The following is a 22,553-nucleotide window of genomic DNA, read 5'->3' on the forward strand; positions in this document are numbered from 1 at the left end:
CCCCTCCCCAACAGATTTAGACAAGTAATGGCTAGTGAGGCTAAAACCTAGAAGGAAACCAATCCAATAAAAATTTAAGAATCTCAAAATTGATTTCATGATCGGTTAACCATGTCCTTAGCCATTATCTTTGATTTTTTTTTTTAATTTTATTTTTGCTTAATTTGATTATGACCATCTTAAATATAGCCGTGATAATTGTATATTATTGAACTAGGAGGAGTTTCGAGTTCAACTCTCTCCCATATAATCATGCAAGAAAAAAAAATGAATGTATATTCCAAATGAAAGTTGCCACTTGTCACCCAAAATGTTGATGGTTACGATAGCCAAAAAAACACGAGTGAAGACTAGGGCTACTTGTACAACCCAAGACGAGACCAGCCAACAATAACAAGAAACCTCTCATGCCAAGGCTAATTGTCCAAATTCATGGATGGTCCCCAATTTTTCGAATCCCTTAGAAATTATGTTCCTAAAGTTGCCACCTTATAGGCCCCATCTCATGCTTGCCCCATCTCGGAGCTTTCAACAAGTGTGCAGAGACCCAGCTCTAGAGAGCTCCGAAGAGAGGAAACACAGCGACACAGTCTTTGTTTTCCATATAATCAACAAGAAACTAGCTATTTTCCATGTCAAATTTATACAATAAAACTTTTTCTTATAAGCAATTATAAAAATAAACAAGTGCACGTCACAATCTTTGTATTTCTATTGTCTCCACAAATATGATTCTTTTACCATTAATGGAATTTATTTTTATTTTTATTTTTTCAACCAAATGGGATGGCTTGAGTAGTTTCACACGTTTAAAACTTATACTTGCAAGATATCAAAAAACTTAAAACTTATCCCTAAATTTATAATTAGAAATTCAAAGGAGAATAAGTTTGATTAATCAATAAATAATTTGATGATTAATTATATATCCTTTGACAAATTCCTGATTTCCTAGCATAAAAGATTTGAGATGGTGACCTATGGTGCGTGGCTAATTTTCAAATTGGCTTGACGAAATCTATTTTCTATAGTTGAGTGGTAAGATTCCTCCCCCATTAATTCAGTCCCCAAGTAGTGATGCTTGAATGAGAGCCTCTACTTATGAAGGTCATCTAGGCCACTCCTGTCAATCAAAGTCAAAGGAGCAAAATTGTCATGATTACTATTAAAAAAATTTGAATTTCATAGAATCTACTTTAGTCAGCTTGAGTCTTTAGTTTAGTTTGATTTAATTTATGCTAATAAATTCTTTTAAGCTTGGAATCTTGGAAACCATATTCTACTACGAGCATTCGGTAACACACTAGAAAAGAGAAAAATGAAACTAAGGAAATCACGTGATCATAAACACTCAGAGAATAAAACTAAAGTTTCGTGTTAGAAAAACGCTCTCTTGCTTGGAGAGACCAGAGAAGGCTACACTCTAAGCAGCAAAGAGAAGGGACTGATCTCTGAAGAAGAAAATCAGAAAGGGAGATTATTCTCTCTCTTTAAAAAACCTACAGAAAGCAGACACATCATAGATTCTGGAATTTGCTTCCTAGACGATTGTTATTCATTATGGAAACTAAATCAACCTTGTTGATAAGCAAGTCTACTATTTTTTTTTTTCAAATCCTCAAAGCAACACGGAAAAAAATATTGAAAGTCAGGCCTATCTCTAGAAGCTCTCTCTAGCTTGATTTTGACCGAAATTTCAGTAATTCATTAATGGTCTTCTTCATGCGAGTGGACAGTAACTAGCTAAAAATTAGTCGGGGCAAGTCACCTAAAGCCAAAGGCTAAAGCTTGAGAGGTGAGAATCACAGAAAGTGGGATCCTTTCTAAAGTATTTCACTTGGCAGGTTAAAAAAAGCGACAGAAAAAGAATTCCGAGAAAAGAAAATGCATAAAATTAAAGAAAGAAAGCTCAGAGTCAGAGGTATTGCAAGAACACTTGCCTTTTAGCGTATATCAAGTAGATGGTTAATGTTATATACACACCAGAATACAAACAAAAGGCATTACAACACCCAACAAGACTCTTCCCCACACCATCTCCTCCTTTCTCCTTCTACCCAACAATGGAGTGACCCTTTTCCTGTCCCTCTACTACCGGGCACAACCCTCCATCATCACCACCACCTTTCTCTCTTCTTATCCTGCATACCCATTTTCTTGTCAAAGATAAATTGGATCATTATGTCAACTACCGAGATTGGGATATCTTGAGAGAGGAGATTGGAGTTGGCTTAACTGAGAGATGTGGGATGCTTCAGGCATTGATGAATCTGCTTTCTTCATGCTTTAGGCCGTTTGGGCATGAGAGCCGCACAAGTGGCAAGTTTGAGTCTGTTGGTAGGGAAGGGAAAGACGGGTTGCTTTGGTATAAAGATATTGGGAGATATGGGTCTGGAGATTTTTCAATGGCTGTTGTGCAAGCTAATCAAGTACTCGAGGATCAGAGCCAGATCGAATCTGGATCCTTTGGGACTTTTGTTGGCGTCTATGATGGTCATGGTGGCCCTGATGCCTCTCGCTATGTTTGTGATCATTTGTTCAGGAACTTTCAAGGTCTGTTATTATTCAAATTTGATTAATCCTCTTCATTTTTATATGGATTCCCACTCCCCTGTCCCCCTTTTTAGTTGGATTCTTTTGTGGTTTTGAATCAGCCACGTTTCAGTAAACTTTTGTGGGTTCATGGATTGGAACTGTTAGCAGTGATTTCCAATGAATTTCTTTATTTCTTTTCCCCTTGAGATTTTGGAAGGCAGATTTTTGGTTGAGCCTGTTATGAGTATCAGATAACTGTTGAGAATATTTCCATGCGGATTTTGTTTTGATTGAATAACTGTTCAGGCTTCAGAGTATCAGATAACTGTACAGCTGAAACTTGGAAAAGTGTGGTTAATTACAATTTGCTCTATTTCAGCACATAGGAGAGGAATTTTTGGTTTCAAAAAGTTACCAACATAACCTTTTACATAGTTTTTTTTTAATTACTTTTTCTTCTTCTTTATGCACTAAAGGACTGAAGCGTATTGAAGTTCTTTCTTTTGAATGCTAAGAAAATGCTACCAAAATTCAAAATGCTTGAAAACACCTGCTACAGAAACTGGATTCACAAAAAATATTCTGTCATTCCCTTTCTTAGGAAATGTTTCTTGTTGTTTTAACTTTGAATGAGGAGCTGGTCTTGTTTTGGCATTCTTAGGCTTTGTGGTTATGCAGCCATATCAGCTGAGGCTCAAGGAGTTGTGACTGCTGAGACTATTCAAAGAGCATTTCATGCAACTGAAGAAGGGTTTACTGCTCTTGTGTCTGAGATATGGGATACTTATCCCCAAATTGCAACTACTGGATCTTGCTGTCTAGTTGGAGTCATATTTCAGCAGACCCTCTTTGTGGCAAATTTGGGAGATTCTCGAGTCGTGTTGGGGAAGAAAGTTGGTAACACTGGAGAAATTGCTGCTATTCAGTTATCAACAGAACATAATGCAAACAATGAGGCTGTCAGGCAGGAACTTAAGGAATTACATCCAAATGATCCCCAGATTATTGTCCTTAAGCATGGAGTTTGGAGAGTAAAGGGGATTATTCAGGTTATTTCAGAAACCCAGTTTATCCTTCACACTATGCTTTTTGAAATTCAAGCTGTTTCTTACATTCTTTGACATGTCCTCTTATCTTAAATATTATTTCTATGTTTGTGCTAGTCCTGAGAAATTATGCAATCATTGGGATGTGAACTGAAGATCAGAATTATTTTGTTAATGATAAGTGATTCAGTTGTAAATGCTTCTGGGAACTAATGAACCATTTATTACAGTGATTACTGCAAAGAAATTTCACTGTCATTTCTTGCACTGGAGGATATGCAATGAAGGCATTTCAGGCTGTGAGATGATTTCTTGGGAAAAAGACAAAAGCTAATAAGTTGCTTGATTTTTTTTTTTTTCTAGTAACTTCAGAATTTCAGCATCATTTAAGTTACTAAATTCTGCTAATACATAAATTGCATGGCCTATATAGCTGGAAGTTATGTGATGTATTGTTTGTTGATTTATTTAAGTAAACAAGTGTATTTGATCACGAAAAGGAATTCAAGTCTCCGTTCTCCCTTCCCCTGATTTTCTGAGAGATTTATGTTAATGTGGAAGTCATTGTGTGACTAGAGATCTTATGTCACAATCTTCATCATTGTGTTTGTTGCAGGTTTCCAGATCTATAGGCGACGTGTATATGAAGCATGCAAAGTATAACAGAGAACCAATTAATGCAAAATTCAGACTCCCTGAACCAATGAACATGCCTGTCTTGAGTGCTAATCCAACAATCCTTTCTCATCCTCTCCATCCAAATGACTCCTTCCTTATATTTGCATCTGATGGGCTTTGGGAACACTTGAGTAATGAAAAAGCTGTGGATATTGTCCATAGTCATCCACATGCAGTAAGATTTTGCTCCTCTATTTCAACCTTCTTCTGTGCACTGAAGTTGATTTTTATTCTAGTTGCTAAACCCTTCAACGTTTAAGCTTTCTCTCAAATATTCTAAAGAACACTTTGGTGCATTTTGCAAAGAAATCAATCATTATTGATGATGAGAGTAGAACTTCTTTCAGAAGAAATGCATCGTTTTGGACAATTCTACCATGCATATTCACATAGGTTACTCATGGGTTATGGCCTCTTTTATTTGACAGAGAAGGCAACTGAAAAATGCAACCTTCGTTTCCTTGTATATACAATGGCTATAAAAGATATCATGGTTGAACACATATTGGGGATATTGTTGAGTGTGCATTTAATTAAGACATGCTATCAGCTACAGGCTATCAACTATGTAGTATGAGAAAGAATTTATGATGCTGTTAAAAGAACTGTCTCTTCCTGTTTTCTCTCGCTTCTGTTCTCTTCCTTTTTCCTGTTTAGTGCAGAACTTATCTAATACTCATCATTCATAATTATGTGGGGCTTGGTGTGTAGTTGCTCATTGAACTTGCATTAATACAGGGAAGTGCCAAAAGACTTGTGAAGGCTGCACTCCAAGAAGCAGCAAGAAAAAGGGAGATGCGATATTCAGATCTTCGTAGGATTGACAAGAAGGTTCGACGCCATTTTCATGATGATATAACAGTCATTGTTTTATTCTTAAATCACGATCTTGTTTCCAGAGGCACAGTGCAAGACCCTCCACTCTCCATCCGAAGTGCTCTCGAACACTGATTGATTATTCAAGCTCTTCCTCACATTCTCTGCTTCTCCTCTGCTCCTCATCCCAAAATATATATATTTGGACGCCATAGTCTTATCTATATGGATATAGAGCTGAACCTCCTCATTGTGAGAGGCTCAAAAATTTGTATGTTCTTTTTTTTTTAATTAGTTTAGTTTAATTTGATTGAAATCTACTTCAATTTTATCTTTCAGTTTCCATTCTCATTATCCATATTTCTTTTGACCAAATGAAAAGGAAATGCCATTCAAAAAGGAAATAATATGCGAAATTAAAGGATTTTAATTTCAATCCAAGACTTTTGATTGAAGTTTTATATTGTTGCATTGTTTGTTAGAACGTGACATTATTTTTCAAATTATGTGACTAAAAGAGAGACTGTAAATGAAGATATTATTTTTAAAAAAAAACTTTTTTTCTGAGGTGGTAAAACATTAATTATATACTAAATTTATTAATGAAATAATTTTTTTTAAAAATATATTAAATATATTATGTTTTTATCAATTTTTCATTTTAACTTTTATAATTTATTTTAAAATATATAGTTAATTTTGTATTAAAATAATATTTCATATAAATTAATATTGAATTCATGTTATAATATATTATTGTGACATACTATTAATTTTAAAGTGAAAAATTTAAAAATAAAAAAATCAATAAAATGATAGATATTTTTACTTTTCCGTAAAAAAATGAGCTCAAGTTGATTTCGGGAATTGTGATCCAAATCGGATATGGCGGAACCGGGTCGATAAAGATCCGACTTCAAACTGAGTGGACTGCTAGTTATAATGGGTCAATTCGGAGTTGTACCTTTATTTGTATATTCATACCGAACGCAGCCTAAAAGTGTTCTCTCGCAGACAAACACGCTGGTAAAGCTGCTGATGATCGGCTATTCATTTTTTTTTTTCTCCCAAGTTAAGAATTCCTGCTCATTTCTTCTTCAGTTATGTCTAACAAGTCAAATTCGAGCTTCTCATTTCTATATTACGCGTCGATCCTCACACTGAGTCTGCTCGTGAGTCAGTCCGACTCGGCACCTCAAGCCTTTCGGAGAGACCCAGGGCATCCTCAGTGGCACCACGGCGCCTTTCACGATGTCAGAGACAGCGTCCGTTCAGACGTCCGCCGCATGCTCCACACTCGCGCGGAGGTGAAGATCGATACTGCCTGTTGTTGTCTTTTGAGATTTACTTGACCGCAGCTATTAAGTTGATCGGAGTTTATTTTTTCTTTTTTGCAGGTTCCATTCCAGGTTCCATTGGAAGTGAATGTGGTGCTCATTGGATTTAATGAAGATGGAGGCTATAGGTTCATCTTAGATGCACACAAATTGGAAGAATTTCTGAGAACTAGCTTTCCATCTCACAGACCTTCATGCCTAGAGACCGGCGACCCTCTCGATATTGAACATCACATTGCTTTTAACGCATTTCCTGTAAGCTCTCTGCAACTTGGAATTCTTAATTATGTATATTGGAAGTTGTTATATTGCTTTGTGTTCTTGTAATAGGCTGGGCAGCCGGAGCTGATTTCTCTCGAGAAGGCGCTGAAGGAAGCTATGGTTCCTGCTGGGACGGCTAGAGAGGTGAGTTGAATGACGGGTATATGTCATATATATCATTTTCCCTCATGTAAGTTTCTAATTATTGGTGTGTGCAATATTTTTCTAGACTGATTTTGGGAGGGAGGTGCCTCTGTTTGAGGTGGAGGCAACAATCGTGGAGCCTGTGTTTCACAAATTATATTCTTACATATTTGACATGGAGAATATGAGGTATAGTGCTGCGGAGAATGATAGACCTGTCCCCAATGCAATTTTTATTGTCAATTTTGATAAGGTATGGTTTGCATTCTGGTGGTTCACCACCCTGTTGTAGAAATATAGAGATCATTTGTTTTACGTTTTTATCTGGATATTAACTTTTTTGTTGAGTATAAATGCTGAGATATTTTTCCGAATCCATGTCTATCATCTCTTGTACAGGTAAGAATGGATCCCAGAAACAAGGAAATTGATCTTGATAGCTTAATGTATGGAAAGCTTCCCCCGTTGACCAATGAGGACATTAGTAATCAAGAGGGAAACTATGTTTATCGATATCGATATAATGGAGGTGGAGCAACTCAAGTTTGGCTGAGTTCAGACAGGTATTAATATCACTGAACTATTTGTATATCTTGAGAATGAAGTCATATGTATATGGAGAAAATCATATTTGAGATGGTTTTGGCCTTGTGCTTTACTTTCTTGCTTGTAATTACTTTTTGAAGATATTCCTTGACATTGGATAACCTAGATCCTGTATGCAATTCATATTGAGTTAACACATTTTGTACTCTATATGTTAGATTCACTAATTTCTGAATTTGATTCACTGCTTGATAACTTCATCAAAGTGCACTCTCCACCCTAGCCCTCTCTCTCTACTTGCTCTAACATTTTTCCTATAATGTTCAGATTTGTTGTGATCGACCTGTCAGCAGGACCTTGCACATATGGAAAGATTGAAACTGAAGAGGGAAGTGTCAGTTCTAGAACATTGCCACGGATACGTAGTGTGATGTTTCCAAGAGGTCTAGGTGCAATTAGAGATCATGTCTCTCATGACATTTTTGTTGGACAACTTGCTGCTTTAATAGCAACCACGGTTGAGCATGTTATAGCTCCAGATGTTAGGTATTTTATGAAGTCCTTTTTACTCAATAACCTTAAGCATCTTAATCTCATTATTATACTTGTAGAGTCTTTTGTTTTTGCAGCTGATTACTTGTAATGATCTGTTGATATAGGTTTGAGACTGTTGACCTTGCAACAAGGTTGCTCATACCAATTATCGTGCTCCAAAACCATAATAGGTATAATATTATGGAGAAGGGTCATAATTACAGCATAAATATTGAAGAAATTGAATCAGAGGTGAGCTTTTCTATATGGTATCAGGGCCTCCCATCCGATGTTAGACTTTCATAAACATCATGTCACGCACCAGTAAAATTTTGGGCGTGAGGGGCATTCCACATCGGTTGTGGAAAGGGTAATGTGCCTCTTATACGAGCTATAGGCACTCCTCCCCCTTGAGTTAGCTTTTACGTGAGTTAGGGCTGGTCCAAAGTTAACGATTATAACAAAAAATATCTTTAGTTAAATTCATTTTTAAATGACCTTTAAGCTTAAGCTCGAACTTTTTGAATTGAGCTGAACTACGAGTTTATTACTAGCCAAGCTCAAATCGAGCTCGAGCTCAAGCTTTTAATTTTTTTTTTATAAACAAACCTGATCTTTGCAAACCTCGGCTCGCTCAATTCAATTGCACCCCTATTGTAAGTTGAGCATCTCTTCCAAATTCACAGGATTCCTTATTAACCCATCACGAGAAATGCCTTAAAATTTTACATATCTGTTTTTTCTTCCCTGTTACAGGTGAAGGAGATGGTTCATGATGGACAAGAAGTTGTAATTGTAGGTGGTTCACATGCATTGCATCGCCATGAGAAGTTGGCTATTGCTGTTTCAAAAGCAATGCGAGGTCATTCTTTGCAAGAAACTAAAAAGGATGGGCGTTTCCATGTTCATACAAAGACATATCTAGATGGCGCTATACTTAAAGAGGTGCATTTTTTTTTTCTGAAAGAATGCTATTATTGTTTCATTGTTGAATGACCATGTATTGTGATGCATTTGTTTGTTGTTTAAAGCATAACTGTTTACAATTTAGTGTTTATTCTTCCCAGAAGTGTACTATAAAAATGAGGTAGACTTGGCTTTCCCGTTGCCATTAATGATCATCAAGGGGCACTAGTAATACATTCAATGCTCCCTAGACAGTGCCCAAATAATCTTGTTTAGTTCTCAAACTGCTTGTGCCACATCTCAAATCCTTTTTGGTTGCAATCTTGTTGAACCATAATGCTGTCTCGACTTATAATTTTTAATGATGTTTTATGTGCTCTATTGCCTGTTATTTACTGTTCTTGGAATTGTGCATTGCAGGAGATGGAACGGTCTGCTGATGTACTTGCTGCAGGTTTAGTTGAGTTGGCTGATCCGTCTCTTTCAAGTAAATTTTTTCTCCGTCAGGTCTGTTTATAACCGTTGAAATGCATACTTACTTGGGATAGATGAGGGTTTCTTCACTTAATCATTGTTATTTAATTACTATATTTTGGGAATATACTCTATGCTAAAATGAATCATGTTTCCCACAGAACTGGATGGATGAATCTGATAGTTCAGGTGACTCCATTGTTAAGCATAAACCTTTATGGGCTAGTTATGATTCAAGACTCAGCAAGGAGAAGAAGAAGAAGATGAAGAAAGCACAGAAGAAACAAGGGGATCTATACCGCACTTATGGAACAAGAGTTATTCCAGTGTGAGCATGTGGTCTTTGAACTTTAAAATTGTATAATTGTGCTTTTCCAACTTAATATAGGAGCAAGCCTTGCAATTCTATAGATTTCCTTTTTCTGATTCATTCCTTGACTGGACACACAGGCTTTTGGTAAATTGTGTTCATGTGGCTGTTTTTAACTAAATTGTGAAGCAGTTTTACTTTCCTAACCACAGCTAGGCACATTTGATGGAAAGAGACGGCCTATTATCATTTTTCAGTCAATAATTTTTAAATGATTGGTATACCTTCTTTTAATTTTTGCTTTGTGGTGTAGTTTTGTGCTGTCATTGGCTGACGTGGACCCACAGCTTATGATGGAAGATGAAAGCCTTGTTTGGACAAGCAATGATGTTGTCATTGTACTTCAGCATCAGCATGAAAATATACCTTTGAGGTGAGTGACACTAATCAAAGTTTTCTACTTAGTAGCATGGTTGGTATTGTCTTCACATTCAAAACCTTATGCCTTCATAATATGTAATAGTTAGCTATGGTTATATACCTGTATTTCTAGTTTTCTTTAACTTGTACATTCCTACAACAAAGCATGGCTGACATTGTGTAGCTGTCCAATTCCATATTTTCTTCAATGCATTAAATTTCCACCAATCAAGCGACAATTTAGGAACTTCACGGACATCATTCAATTTGCAAGTTTACTTTTCTTGTAACATATTGTATCTATTGGCCATGTTTGATTCTATCCTTGCCTCTCTGATTTGCCAAGTTCGCACTGCAGATGCATGCTTATGTCCCATGGTATATATAAACTTGATATATTTGTAACAGAAGGATGACATCATTGGCCATCTATGATGCTCCCACAGATTAAAGGATCAGGCTCTGCTCCTAAAGAACTGCTGCCACTTCATATTTCTTGCATAGTCTAATTGTCTATAAACATTATATGTAGCAAAATATTTGTGTTCTTCATAGACAAATTGAAAGATCTCACATTCTCTGTTTTTTTTATATATTATTCTCCAAAACATTTCAATATTGATATATATCTTACTGAATTGCTTCCTGGGACAGTTATGTTTCAGAGACAGAGAGAAGGCATGCCCTTCCATCATTAGCACAGAGACACATATTGGCTGGACTTGCTTCTACTGTTGGTGGGCTGAGTGCACCATATGAGAAGGCATCTCACTTGCATGAAAGGCCAATTGTAAACTGGCTCTGGGCAGCTGGTTGTCATCCATTTGGGCCATTCTCTAATGCTTCAAAAATTAGTAAATTGCTAAAGGATGTTGCTTTGGTAAGTCTAAATTCTCGGCAAAATTCTTTGGGCATATAAAGTTAAATAAAAATTATTATCACTAAAAGAACTGGTTGCAACTAGATTTGGTCATGTTGAATAGCAATTTATTGATCCTTATTAACATCTCTGTTAGTTAATTTGTATTTACTTGATAGATTCCATCTTTTAACTTATGTCTAAATCATTTATATTTGTCAGAGGAACACAATATATGCACGCGTGGATTCTGCTCTCCGCAGAATTCGTGATACTTCGGAGGTAAGTTGGTTTTGATGCATCATTAAGCAAACAAATGACTACTATTTTCATAATTTAATGCTTATGAAATCCTTCTATTTTGCAGGCTGTGCAAGCTTTTGCTGCTGAACATCTGAAAACCCCTCTGGGCGAGCCTGTGAAAGGCAAGAAAAACAAGACAACCACAGAACTGTGGTTAGAGAAATTCTACAAGAAGACGACCAACTTGCCTGAACCTTTTCCGCATGAATTAGTTGACAGATTGGAAAAATACCTGGATGTAAGTGACTCAATCTTGACCACCTAACTGCTTTAGGTACAGGGAGATTATAACGTTGCTGTTTCCAACAAAATTAATGACACAGGGACTCGAGGAACAGCTAGTAGATCTGTCTTCTTTGTTATATGATCACCGGTTACAAGATGCACATTTGAATAGTTCAGAAATTCTTCAGAGCTCTATGTTTACACAGCAGTAAGCTTTCTTCTCGGACTAATTTTATCTGCCTCTAATGATGCACTTCTAAATTGTAGCGGGTATTGTGGTTGATTCTAATAGAAACTTGTGCATGCTTGCAGGTATGTGGAACATGTTTTGCGAACTGAGAGGGAGAAAATGAAATGCTGTGAAATTGAGTACAAATATCCAGTTCACTCTTCACAAACTTATATATATGGGGGGATTCTTCTTGCCGGGTTTTTCGTATATTTTGTTGTCATTTTCTTTTCCAATCCTGTCCGTTGATGCCAACAGACAGCTTCATTAATTTTTTTTTTCGAAGCATAGTTCTTATGGGCTAGGATAGAAAACAAAATGCCTATACGAGAAAATGATTTTTCACTTTCTTTTGTAGTATTTAGTACAAATAACAGTGATTGCTGATTTTATCAGAAGCCATATTTGCTCTCTTACTCGACCTTCATGTTAAATTGTTCATGTGCTGATGTTTAAAAACCAATTTCTCCAGCCTTTCGTTTGGATTCATTTTAGAGGAAAATAATTTAAACTAAATTAAAAGATTTGAGAAATGGAAATTTGCCTTCTTTTACTTCCTTTTTCTTCTCTACTTGGTATCGGAATAGGAGAGAGAATTTGAAAATTCAGTTTTTTTTTCCCCCTTCCTCCTCTCATCTCTGTTTCCAGATGAATGAATTTATCTTTGGAAATGGTTAATGAATTGAAGTTAAAGAGACACGGAGGAGCATGAACGATCCGTGTCCGTAGCTTGACGAACAAATCCAACTATCGTAACGTTTTTAGCGAATTAAACCTATTAATGTTCTTTCTTTCTAATTCTTACCCTATCTTTGAAAATAAGATTTTTGAAAAGTATATTTTTATGAGAAAGTTTTTTTTTTATAATGTTTTATTGTTTGATAAAGTTTTTTTAAGATATTAGGACATTTATATATTTGGGTGAATGTATTGTTTTTGTCAAAATTTAAAAGCCTTAATTTATATTTTGAAGGAAGTGAACTTTTAAAACTTTTTTTAAAGTGTTTCAAAACTTTCAAATTTATTTTCAACACAACAATTAGATTTTTTCTTAAAAATTTTTACATATTTTTATAAAATTAATATTTTTTAAAATAAAAAATATTCTTTCTTATCTCATAATTTTTTATTTATTATATAATTTTTTATTAATTTTTTAATTATACCCATTTTAAATGCATTGAATTTTACTAAATGTTAATATGAATTTTAAGAAATTTTTTAAAAATAAAATAAAATAAAATATAGTTATAACAGTTAAACTATATATTATTATATTTTTTAAAATAATAATAATAATGAGATAATAAAAATAAATAAATTAAAATTATAAAAATAAAATACTAAACTTAAAAAATCATGAATAATTTTACTTGAAAAACCTTTCTTTTTAACTCAACCTTCTCCCAAACTAAATAGTTCTCTTTTTCAACCCATCAGAATTATATTCTTCCCACTAATTTGAAGATTTTCAAACCTCGAAATTTAATTTTGGAATCCACCAATTAAGTTTTTCTACCTTAAAAACCTTTAAATAAATATTTAAAAAATATTCTTATCAAATAATTAAAAATTATTAATTATTAAAATTAAAAATTCATGAAAACTGTTACAAGCTAAACTTTTTTTTAAAACTTACTTTAAAAACCCTTAATTTACAATTAATTTTGTGGAAGGTTATAAAACTTTTAGAAACCTTATTTTCATGCTATCTTCCAAGCATAATTTTAAGTTATTAAACCTTTCATTAAGGTAAAAAAACCTAAGAAAGGTTAAATATTGAATTTTCAAAGTAGACCTTCTTTTTTTATCGTTTTAGAGAATTTTTACTTTGAAATTTTGATGCTATCTCAAATACAATTTGAAGAAAGCATTTTAGTTCAAAACATACTTCTGTGGAATCTATTCAGATTTTAAATTTGATTTCGATCACACAAGTCCAACTTCAAATTAGAATCAAACCGTGCATGTTTTTAGTGGCCAAACATTTCGTGGAAAGTTCCTTCGTCCATAATATTAACAGTTTCTTTTAAATTGACGACTGCTTTCCTTCAATCTCATCCCCGTGCTTCCGAGAGCCAGTGAGCCAACGAGATAAAATTCGATTCCACTTCCCGAATAGCGTCCATTGCAGAAGTAACTTCTCTATTGGAGCTTTAAGTTTATATTTGGATATAAAAATTAAATTAAAAAAAAATAACATAAAATTAATTGAAGATATCAGACATAGCTTTCTAGGCTGCAAATATGCATCAAATTAGCCAGCTGTTAAAAGCTTGCTCAGAGCCCAGTGCATGTTCATCATCTACACACTTATCTCTATATGAAACCTCTTAAATCATTAGACACATAATAAATAACTAATGGGGTCCTCAGTAATTAAGCTTGTAATTTTCATCAAATTACATGAATTCAGGTCTCAAAGATTCCATGCCATCATCGGAGCCCCATTCTCCAACAAAATAAAATAAAGTTGCTAAAAAGAAGAAACAACTGAGGAAAAAATCTTGCAGGATTTTATTCACTGCGCCTGTGGATTACTATGGCGAAGTGACTCAACACCTGCATCAAATCTTAGCCTCTTCTTAAAAATATAAAAAGTAAGAAGAAACCCCAAAAACACTGAAATTGGATCAAAGGTTCCTGCTAAGAGGCATCCCTAGCCATTTTTAAACAAATAACCAATAACGCAGGAGAAAGAAAATAAACAATAGAGAAGAAATATAAGCAAAAGGAAGATTCTCCAATTTCTGCTATAAGCTTCGCCTTCTGTGTGATCGAGGAAAGATGAACGGTGAGAAGCTTTATATACTGGAAGGAGTTGTAGAGCTAGTAGGGTTTTGCTTTCGTCCTTCCAAATTACTAAAAAGTCCTCCCCCTTGTGATGGATATTACAAGACAGCCCAACCCACCAGTGGTGAGTCAAATTCTATTTCAAATCCAGATGGGCCCAGTCATTAGGCCCACATCTCTCCACAATAGGAACCCATTGGGCTTGCAATGTGTTACACCTCGTTTTTATAAGAGAATAATATAATTTTCTTTTTAAGTTCTGAAATTATATATTTATATTTTAGAGAAAAAAATTAACCAGAACTTTTAAAATTCTACTCTTCCAAAACTTACTTCACTCTATCATTTTTTCAAGATAGTGCATGAAAAATTCATTTAATCTGCTTCCTTTCTTTCTTTTTTCTTTGGACGAAATTCCTCTCTTGTTTGATAGGCCTATATAATGCTCAATTTTGCTGCAACGTTCGATTCCAACACAATCAATTGGTTCATCGAATGGTCTTCAATCATGAGATAAGCATTTTTCTGGAATATCAGTTTGCTTATTATTTAGGCTATTTTAGAATAATGTTCACTTTTCATCCCAAAATTTATGGTGGATACAGTATTCTTTATATATAGTGTAATAAATTCCATATAAAACAGGTGAATTTGCATGTTACATTTTAACTTAAAATAAATCAAATTAAATATTTTTTCTCATATCTGTAAATTCACCGCATATTACTAGTAGTCTTAGTAATTTTTTTTTTCAAAGATAATAATATGCATGGATAAAAAGTCTAAACCTAAATATATAAAGAAATCAACCCACATTTTAAAGAAAAACTGAACATAGAAGGTCAAAACGTCCAAAACACAGGAAATTCTAAATGTAACATGTTGTTGCAAGGGATCATCCCCACTGCAGACCACATACACAACTCAATGGTGTCATCGAAAAGATATTTCTCCATTCAAACACATGAAAACATCAATAAGACAGCAAGCAAGTAGTAGACATGGGTAGGCTACTCATAACATATATACAAGGGAGGCTTCACTTTGGTGTCGAGCATATAAAAGGGATATCTAAAAGAAGGAAAAATAAAGAACCAAATATAAGGAGGAGGAGGACTACTTCGCAATGTCGAAGATGAAACAAAACTATGTCTAAAAAGGCTACATGGCCTACTTGCTGATAACGGACATAGGAGTAATGATTTCCTTAGGTCTTTAAAGCAACTTAACATGCAGAGAAAAGGAAGGGTCCTTGTAAAAAAGAAAACTCTTAAATTGAGTCAAATTCGACAAAAGTTTCACCAAATCGAGTCCGAGACAACGCAGCAAAACTTCTTCAGAACTGAATCTGTCCAGCAACCATCACCATAAGACTTAACAAATCACTAGAAGGCTAAGTAAATGATATAAATGTGTTTTCCATAGATTTCACAACCTGCAACAAAAAAAAAGAAAAACTATTTATAATTCCATCAGAGTGGAAAGGAACAAACGAGATTGGCCACAACGACTTTCCCTGCCCCTAAGGACTGAAGAAGCTCTCTAGAAGAAAGAGAGAATCTTTTCCTAGAAGGATCTAGAAAGAAATTATTTTATTTAAAATTTCTTTTTTTTGGCTAAAACAATAATTTGAGTTTATATTATAATTTTAATTTTACGAATTAAAATTTGGTTAATCAATAACTACATAAACTAGTTTTTTAGTATGTGCGTTGCACATTATTTTATCATTTTCAACAATATTTATTTATTTTTATCAATTTTAAACAAATTTTTAATGTTTATATATAAAATGTATTTATTTTTGAGTTTATATAATTTAGAAATGTATAAATATATTTATCATGTTAATTTAAACATGAAATTTGATTTCCATTTACACATTCCAACTAATTATACAAATATAAAAATATTAAAAATTGCTAGCACAATCTTTGAAATGAATCATAAATATGAATATTAATGGTTGAATACCTCATTTTCATTTTAAAAGAACAATATAATTTTATTATATTTTTAAAATTCACCATTTATAATAATATATATACAAAAGAATTAGTTTCCTAATTTAGGATAAATTTTGATAAATATTTTTAAATTCATCATATATAATCACATATATTATTAATATTATATAAATATTATATTGCTTTTATAAAAGGTATTAACAATGTATGTATTAGTTAAAATTTCTTCTTCTTTTTTTGAATACATTTCTTTTATTTTCTTGTACTCACTTTTTTCATTGAAAATTTATTTATATAAAATTTTAAAATTAAAATTTATCATCATTTTAATTACATAGATGAACATTAAACTTTTTCCTCATAAAAAACCATTGGTTTTTAATTAAAAGAATATTTAAAATGTGATACATTATAGTTATCAATAAATTAAATAGAGTACAAATTTTATTATTTTTTATTTTTTATTTGTTAATCAATTTGTATATAAATCAAATTAAACGGAAAAAAGGATTTTTTTTGTGTTTATTTAAAAAATTATAATATTTCATTGCACATTAAAATCATTATTTAAAATTTCAATTTTATAAAGTGAAAGTAACGTTTTTTTATTGTAATAAAACAAAATTTTAATTAAAAGAATTTAAGTATAGAAAAATAAGAATTTAAAATTTATATAAACTTTATAAATAATTGTAATAATAAAATTTAAAATAAGTTAATTGTAGCAATTAATTAAATTTAGTCTTGATTGATATAAATTATAAAGGATAAAAAAAATAGACCAAAATATTGAATCTTTTAAAAGAAAGCATAAATTTGTAATTTTTGTGGAAGTCACATTTTTAATAAATTTCATACTTTTTTAATTATTTTTCAAAATTTTATTTAAATTGAAGATTAATATAAATAAATAGGAATAAAAACTTCTAATTTAGTTAAATATCAAAATAAAAAGTTTTTTCGGCAAAAAAAAAAAGTTTTTAGTTTAATTAATTTAAAAAACAAAAAGTGGAAGATTAAAAATTAAAATTAATTTATATATATATATATATATGAAGGAACTTACTGATATATCGCCGAACTTTGCTGTACGAGTCTATGAGAGCACGAGAAACAGGTCTCCTCGAGTGGAGCTCCAAATTCGCTTGAGCTTACTTTTCCACCTCTCCTATATATAACAAGCCAGCTTTCTCATTTTTCCCCCAAATCCTAAGCTCATCAATCAATATACCAATAAAAAAAAAACCAATGTTTCCCTCTGTCAGCACCAAACCGACATCGGTTTTTAGGACAGCATTTGATATAATTGACACAGACCATGATGAGAAGATAAGCAGAGATGACCTCCGAAGGTTCTACGTGGGATTGTCCAGCGGCGGCGTTGACGTCGACGATGATGTTATAGGGTTTATGATGTCTGTGGCGGACTTTAACAAAGATGGGTTCGTAGAGTACGAGGAATTCGAGCGTGTTTTGGATGTTAATGGAAAGACGAGGGGTTCTAATAAGGAGGTTTTGGAAGATGTGTTTAAGCTTATAGACAAAGATGGGGATGGGAAATTGAGCCGCGATGATTTGAAGAGTTACATGCAGTGGGCTGGGTTTGATGTCAGCGATAATGACATTGAGACCATGATGAAGTTGGGTGGCGGGGATGACAAGGGCGGTGTATGTTTTGATGATTTTGTCTCTTTGTTTAGCAATTTTTAGGACTCTTTTTTTTTTAAGAAAAAAAACTTAATAAGATTTTTGCCATTAATATAAAAAAAATTTACAATGAGTATTTTTAATTGAATAGTTTTATCTACTTATTTATCATTTTTTTTCTTATTAATTTTCTATTACATAAATGTTTATATAAGAAATTGCAATTTTATCAGGTGTTTTACCTTCTCTTTGTTCTTTTTTGGGTTTTGTCCAGTAACATTATTACATGTGTTTGTGGTGTATAATTTTTCGTTCAATACAAGCTATTTCTTCTTTGGTAATGTTGAATGCAAGATTTTGGTTTGGCTGCAAGGCACCACAAAGTATAGACATCTAGAGCACGCTTACGGGCTCATATGGTTGCACAGGCAATTTATTTAAGAAACTGGAAGAAAATAATAATTATATGAGGCTATAAGTTTAGTCAGTGGCTTATCACTATTAGTATGATTAAACACATCCCGACCAACTATCCTAATAAAACTATTATATTGTAAACTTTGAAGTTAAAGGTTGCAGTGGAAAACGAGCTTTGCATTCATCAATTTGATGTAGATAAGATGTTAGAGCTTAGGATCACTTTTCATATTCAAATTCAGGACATGCAGATATAAAGGTAATGAATTCGTATCCTCAAGCTCCAAACTTTTACTAGCAATCAAGACCGGTGATTCCAATTTAAGGGTTTGAACTAATCAAGACCGGATCAAAGGATTGCTTCAATCCAAGATTCGGTTCCTGTTAAATTTGAAAACTAGACTAAAGAATTCAATTCTGGCCCATTCTAAGATTGATTCTAATCAATCTGAAATTGACGGTTTTTAGTTTCAAACTGAACCGGTCTATCTCCGAACCCTGATCCATGATGAAATAAGTAAGTACTTTGTTACCATCATCTATACAAAGATGAGCAAAAGATTGGTTACTAGAGACTCGAGTTGTAAAATAAATAAGCACTTTGTTACCAAGATTGCCATAGGCTGCTAATACATAACCAAACTTGACAAGTAATATGATGAAATCATTTAAAGGAGAAACCTGCGCCATCGCTGATAGTTCTTTTCCTTTATGACAACTATACCATACAATAGCTGGATGCTTAGACCAAATCTATTTTCCCCTTCTCTAAAGGCTTCTTTATGAACTTGTAACATGCAAAGGTAAGTAAATCTCGCTCCATTTCTGTAATTTCCATGCTGCCAGAATGGAAATTTTGATCAGCCAGCAAGCAGATAAATCACTGTTCTTTTCAAAAGATAACAAAGTAGGCAAGACTCAAATATTTTTCATTCTCATCAAGTTACCTATACTCTGGCTCAAAGTCAATACTGGAGAGATACTGCTTGGCTTTGCAGATAACGAATGTGTCCAACCGTGGTGCCGGCACTGTACATCCATCACACAAACCAGATGAATTACAACTTATAGATTTACTGGTGAAGATAAACTCATTTAAACAAAATAGAGGCTAGAACATGTGTCTCCCATATGCATATGATGAGTAAAACCAAGGAAAGACAAGTCAGCCGCTTGTTGAACCTTATCCCAGAAACAAGCTAGGAAATCTGTCTTGTGTTTCAAAAACCCTTTTTAAATAAAATCACTACAGTAAATCACCACGACAACAACAATAATGTCAGCAGCAGGAGCAGTAGCAACAACAACAACAATAATTTTGTTGATTATATGTAGCTATAAATATTAGTCAAAAATAGAGAAAAAATTCTACTCAAATCCAAAGACCAAGGTGAAATCTAACACAAGATTTCAGATGCTGCTGAGCAGTTGTATTCATTTCAATAATAAAATGAACTAAGTAGCCTTCAACATTAATAATAATAAAAATGACTTCTCCTCTGTCTCCCAGGCATTGTAGATGCCTTTATATGTTGATGCTTAAGATGTCCACATCATATATTGCTTGAATGATGACAAATCAAGGAAGTAGTGCCTTAAATTGCATGACAAGAAATTCCAATAAACACAGTGCATTTGTAAATTTCCTACGATTGGCTTAGCAAGGTCATTGCAAGAGTTGGATCTGACTAGATTGGCCTCAATTTCAAAGAGTAAACTCGTGAAAGCATCCAAAAACCAATTAACAGATTAATTGAACCCTTTGGGTAATATTATTGGAAATGACAACTCAGGAATCAATAAGATATAAGAGCAGCAAGTTTATGCTTAACAGGTCACATCCTGTGATTGGCTTAGCTAGCACATTTCATGCACAATCTGACTGGACTGCCATTATCATCAAAGAATAACCTCATTTAGCGAAATTATAGATCCCATATCCCAATTAAAAAAAGTTGAGCAGGATGCTTGAAATACTAACAATTTTGTAGGCTACAAGCAGAACAAGTTTGCCCACAAATAATTTTCTCTTCATTAGGCTACTAGAAGTTAAAGCATTACAGAACATGCATAATTTGGTTGAGGGGGCCACTAAATGTTTTACAGAAAACCCACATCTAGAAGTCTAGAACTACTTGAATAATAAATTTGGGGATGCAGATTCTGAAATCAACAAATTTAAATACAAAGCTTTTAATTATTATAAGTTGTAAACCAGTTATGGGAAGCTGCCTTGAATGCATCTAGACTAAATAAAAGTGATTCAACATATATAGTAAATGGCAGTAAAGTTTAGTGAAATAAAAAATGACGGTAAATTTTAACCATTACCCATATCATCCTCTTCGCTCGTTATGGATTGCTTTAGTACAGACTGATAATTATCAGGCAACTTTGACAGAACAGTCTCATCCAGATGATTTCCCAGATCATCAGTGCACCTGCAAACACACAATTTCTTCACAATTGCATGCCCCCAAATACAAGCTACCAGCATGAGTAAATGAAGAAATTGATGTCTTCACCTTCGCGCAAACATTTGCTCCGGCTTTGAGAGCCGGTTCAGATGCTCATCAGTTTTTAAAATGTGGAACAGGTACTCCTCAATCTGCAACAACACTAGCTTGATAAATAAATAGCTAAGCAAAATTTAACTGGCAGTTGGGATGGGATATTTTGTGGCAGATTCAACTTCGCCCATCCAAACACAAACTAATAGAACATTATAATATGTAGCCACCTTCTGGAGGCGAACGCGGAGATACGATCTCAACAGAAATTGAGTCCTATCGAGGTCCATCTGGTAAAGTGACACGGTAAGGGGATCAATTCCGTCCCCTTCAAACATCTCCACGTTTTGCTCCTGTAGAGATACACCGAATTCGCATCAAAATTTAGCACGAATAGAATACTTTCCAGGCTTTCAAATAACTCCAACTTGCCTATAAATTTCTAAATTTATTGAAATTATCGCTAAGATAGGCATATAAAACATACAAATTTCACACAACTTCCAATTCAAAAAACAGAATAGCTAATTTCACACTCCTACTGTCATCTCCGTTAATGAATGTTACTAGAAGGACTCAAACCTGAACATGTGGGGAACCTAAAATCTAAAATACTAGCAACCTTCATAAAATAGCTAAATCTACAACTTATTTTCCATTCGATTGTTCGAAAAATAACAGAGTGAATGAAATAGTACTGAATTAGATTCTTCTTCTGGTTAAATGACAAAAAAAATAGGTTTGTTTAAACAAACAATACCACCAATTCAATCTGCTCCTTGATTCTCTGAACCAGAGAAGATTCGTACTGAAGAATCTCTGGAGCAGCCTTCTCATTACGCCAAGCTCTCTTCAAGAGCTCCACGTCGGTCGTCGAAATCAGGGTCTCATGATCATCCATGATCGCGCTTGTTGACTCCTCCCCGGCCATCTGATCTGATTACTTCCCTGAAACAGTGTGATTGACTGATTTCTCCTTTTCTACGACTCCTGAAAATTAGAGGGAAAATCGTAAAATTATAAGAAGAAATGGCGCCAAAAGCAGCCGGGGGTATGGCATCGTGGACGAGACAGATCACGAGTTTGTGCGTGAATCTAACACCATTGGATGGCCGTGAAAATGGACGGTCGAGGTGAGATGGGGTTCGATTCACACACAAACTAGAGATATGTACGCCTCATTTTTTATCATAGGGTATTAGCAGTTTGTAGTTGGTGGGCTTTTATAGACCTTAGTGTGGGCTGTGTCCTTTTGTGAGCGAGTGATAAATGGGACTCCAGACCGACACTGACGTTACAACTAACATGTAGTGGGACTCTGGCTGGCCCATCTCCCACCATAAAATGCGTGGAAAGTTTCTTTTATCGTAAAAATGCGTGGAAAGTTGCATGGAGAGGAAGCGACTTCCAAATTACTAGGCAGATATTAGATATTTGCTAAAGAAAAACCTTATCCAACCCCATATCCATATAAATTTCATAATATAAATGTACAAGTTTTCTTGTGAATTTTTTCTCATTTAAAATTATAAATTTATAAAACACGGTTTAAATAAGAATTTTGGTGCAGTAGATAATTGAGATCATGGCTAATTA

At 33.8% G+C, this 22,553-nt stretch overlaps 4 protein-coding genes and 2 non-coding genes across 7 annotated transcripts; 3 read left to right on the top strand and 3 right to left on the bottom strand.

Moving 5' to 3' along the window:
- Positions 1-1,698: 1,698 nt before the first annotated feature.
- Positions 1,699-5,413, top strand: LOC110610608 (probable protein phosphatase 2C 42). Its single transcript, XM_021750608.2, has 4 exons — positions 1,699-2,553; positions 3,214-3,584; positions 4,198-4,434; positions 4,998-5,413. The coding sequence occupies exons 1-4, from the start codon at positions 2,250-2,252 to the stop codon at positions 5,208-5,210; spliced, it is 1,125 nt and encodes a 374-aa protein (XP_021606300.1). The 5' UTR covers positions 1,699-2,249; the 3' UTR covers positions 5,211-5,413.
- Positions 5,414-6,038: 625 nt separating this feature from the next.
- On the top strand, positions 6,039-12,050 carry LOC110611850. Of its 2 annotated transcripts, XM_021752370.1 has the most exons (16): positions 6,040-6,382; positions 6,473-6,667; positions 6,743-6,817; positions 6,903-7,070; positions 7,217-7,380; positions 7,691-7,909; positions 8,023-8,149; positions 8,654-8,842; positions 9,224-9,310; positions 9,439-9,605; positions 9,901-10,020; positions 10,662-10,887; positions 11,089-11,148; positions 11,234-11,407; positions 11,493-11,602; positions 11,707-12,050. In XM_021752370.1, exons 1-16 carry the CDS (start codon positions 6,179-6,181, stop codon positions 11,870-11,872), a joined length of 2,451 nt encoding a protein of 816 aa, XP_021608062.1. In that variant the 5' UTR covers positions 6,040-6,178; the 3' UTR covers positions 11,873-12,050. The 2 variants fall into 2 exon arrangements, with proteins under 2 accessions (XP_021608063.1, XP_021608062.1); XM_021752371.2 differs by lacking the exons at positions 9,901-10,020; positions 10,662-10,887; positions 11,089-11,148; ... (1 more) ...; positions 11,493-11,602; positions 11,707-12,050 and having other exon boundaries at positions 6,039-6,382; positions 9,224-9,290; positions 9,439-9,599.
- Positions 12,051-13,840: 1,790 nt separating this feature from the next.
- Positions 13,841-13,932, bottom strand: LOC122723409. Its single transcript, XR_006350358.1, has one exon. It is a non-coding gene; the product is annotated as a small nucleolar RNA snoR118 (small nucleolar RNA).
- A 59-nt stretch (positions 13,933-13,991) lies between these two features.
- Positions 13,992-14,067, bottom strand: LOC122723390. The gene has a single exon (XR_006350339.1). It is a non-coding gene; the product is annotated as a small nucleolar RNA R66 (small nucleolar RNA).
- A 3,538-nt stretch (positions 14,068-17,605) lies between these two features.
- LOC110612408 (calcium-binding protein CP1) lies at positions 17,606-18,282 on the top strand. The gene has a single exon (XM_021753190.2). The coding sequence runs from the start codon at positions 17,632-17,634 to the stop codon at positions 18,091-18,093; it is 462 nt and encodes a 153-aa protein (XP_021608882.1). The 5' UTR covers positions 17,606-17,631; the 3' UTR covers positions 18,094-18,282.
- A 674-nt stretch (positions 18,283-18,956) lies between these two features.
- On the bottom strand, positions 18,957-22,148 carry LOC110610747 (DNA replication complex GINS protein SLD5). The gene is made up of 6 exons (XM_021750806.2): positions 21,718-22,148; positions 21,188-21,310; positions 20,973-21,055; positions 20,779-20,888; positions 19,395-19,476; positions 18,957-19,286 (listed from the first exon to the last, which is right to left on the bottom strand). The coding sequence occupies exons 1-6, from the start codon at positions 21,886-21,888 to the stop codon at positions 19,190-19,192; spliced, it is 666 nt and encodes a 221-aa protein (XP_021606498.1). The 5' UTR covers positions 21,889-22,148; the 3' UTR covers positions 18,957-19,189.
- Between the last annotated feature and the right edge of the window lie 405 nt (positions 22,149-22,553).

The sequence above is a fragment of the Manihot esculenta genome, chromosome 3, assembly GCF_001659605.2.
Source record: "Manihot esculenta cultivar AM560-2 chromosome 3, M.esculenta_v8, whole genome shotgun sequence".
In the NCBI taxonomy this organism is placed as follows: Eukaryota; Viridiplantae; Streptophyta; class Magnoliopsida; order Malpighiales; family Euphorbiaceae; genus Manihot; species Manihot esculenta.

What these genes read in the sequence shown, in the direction of transcription:
- LOC110610608 (XM_021750608.2), top strand. Translation starts at nt 2,250, where the DNA reads ATGCTTCAGGCATTGATGAATCTGCTTTCTTCATGCTTTAGGCCGTTT. An exon ending in TTTGTTCAGGAACTTTCAAG is followed by an intron (nt 2,554 to 3,213) that starts GTCTGTTATTAT and finishes GTGGTTATGCAG; the next exon opens with CCATATCAGCTGAGGCTCAA. An exon ending in GAGTAAAGGGGATTATTCAG is followed by an intron (nt 3,585 to 4,197) that starts GTTATTTCAGAA and finishes TGTTTGTTGCAG; the next exon opens with GTTTCCAGATCTATAGGCGA.
- LOC110611850 (XM_021752370.1), top strand. Translation starts at nt 6,179, where the DNA reads ATGTCTAACAAGTCAAATTCGAGCTTCTCATTTCTATATTACGCGTCG. An exon ending in TGCTAAAGGATGTTGCTTTG is followed by an intron (nt 10,888 to 11,088) that starts GTAAGTCTAAAT and finishes TATATTTGTCAG; the next exon opens with AGGAACACAATATATGCACG. An exon ending in GAATTCGTGATACTTCGGAG is followed by an intron (nt 11,149 to 11,233) that starts GTAAGTTGGTTT and finishes TCTATTTTGCAG; the next exon opens with GCTGTGCAAGCTTTTGCTGC.
- LOC110612408 (XM_021753190.2), top strand. Translation starts at nt 17,632, where the DNA reads ATGTTTCCCTCTGTCAGCACCAAACCGACATCGGTTTTTAGGACAGCA.
- LOC110610747 (XM_021750806.2), bottom strand. Translation starts at nt 21,888, where the DNA reads ATGGCCGGGGAGGAGTCAACAAGCGCGATCATGGATGATCATGAGACC. An exon ending in AGGAGCAGATTGAATTGGTG is followed by an intron (nt 21,311 to 21,717) that starts GTATTGTTTGTT and finishes GTATCTCTACAG; the next exon opens with GAGCAAAACGTGGAGATGTT. An exon ending in GAGCGAAGAGGATGATATGG is followed by an intron (nt 19,477 to 20,778) that starts GTAATGGTTAAA and finishes ATGGATGTACAG; the next exon opens with TGCCGGCACCACGGTTGGAC.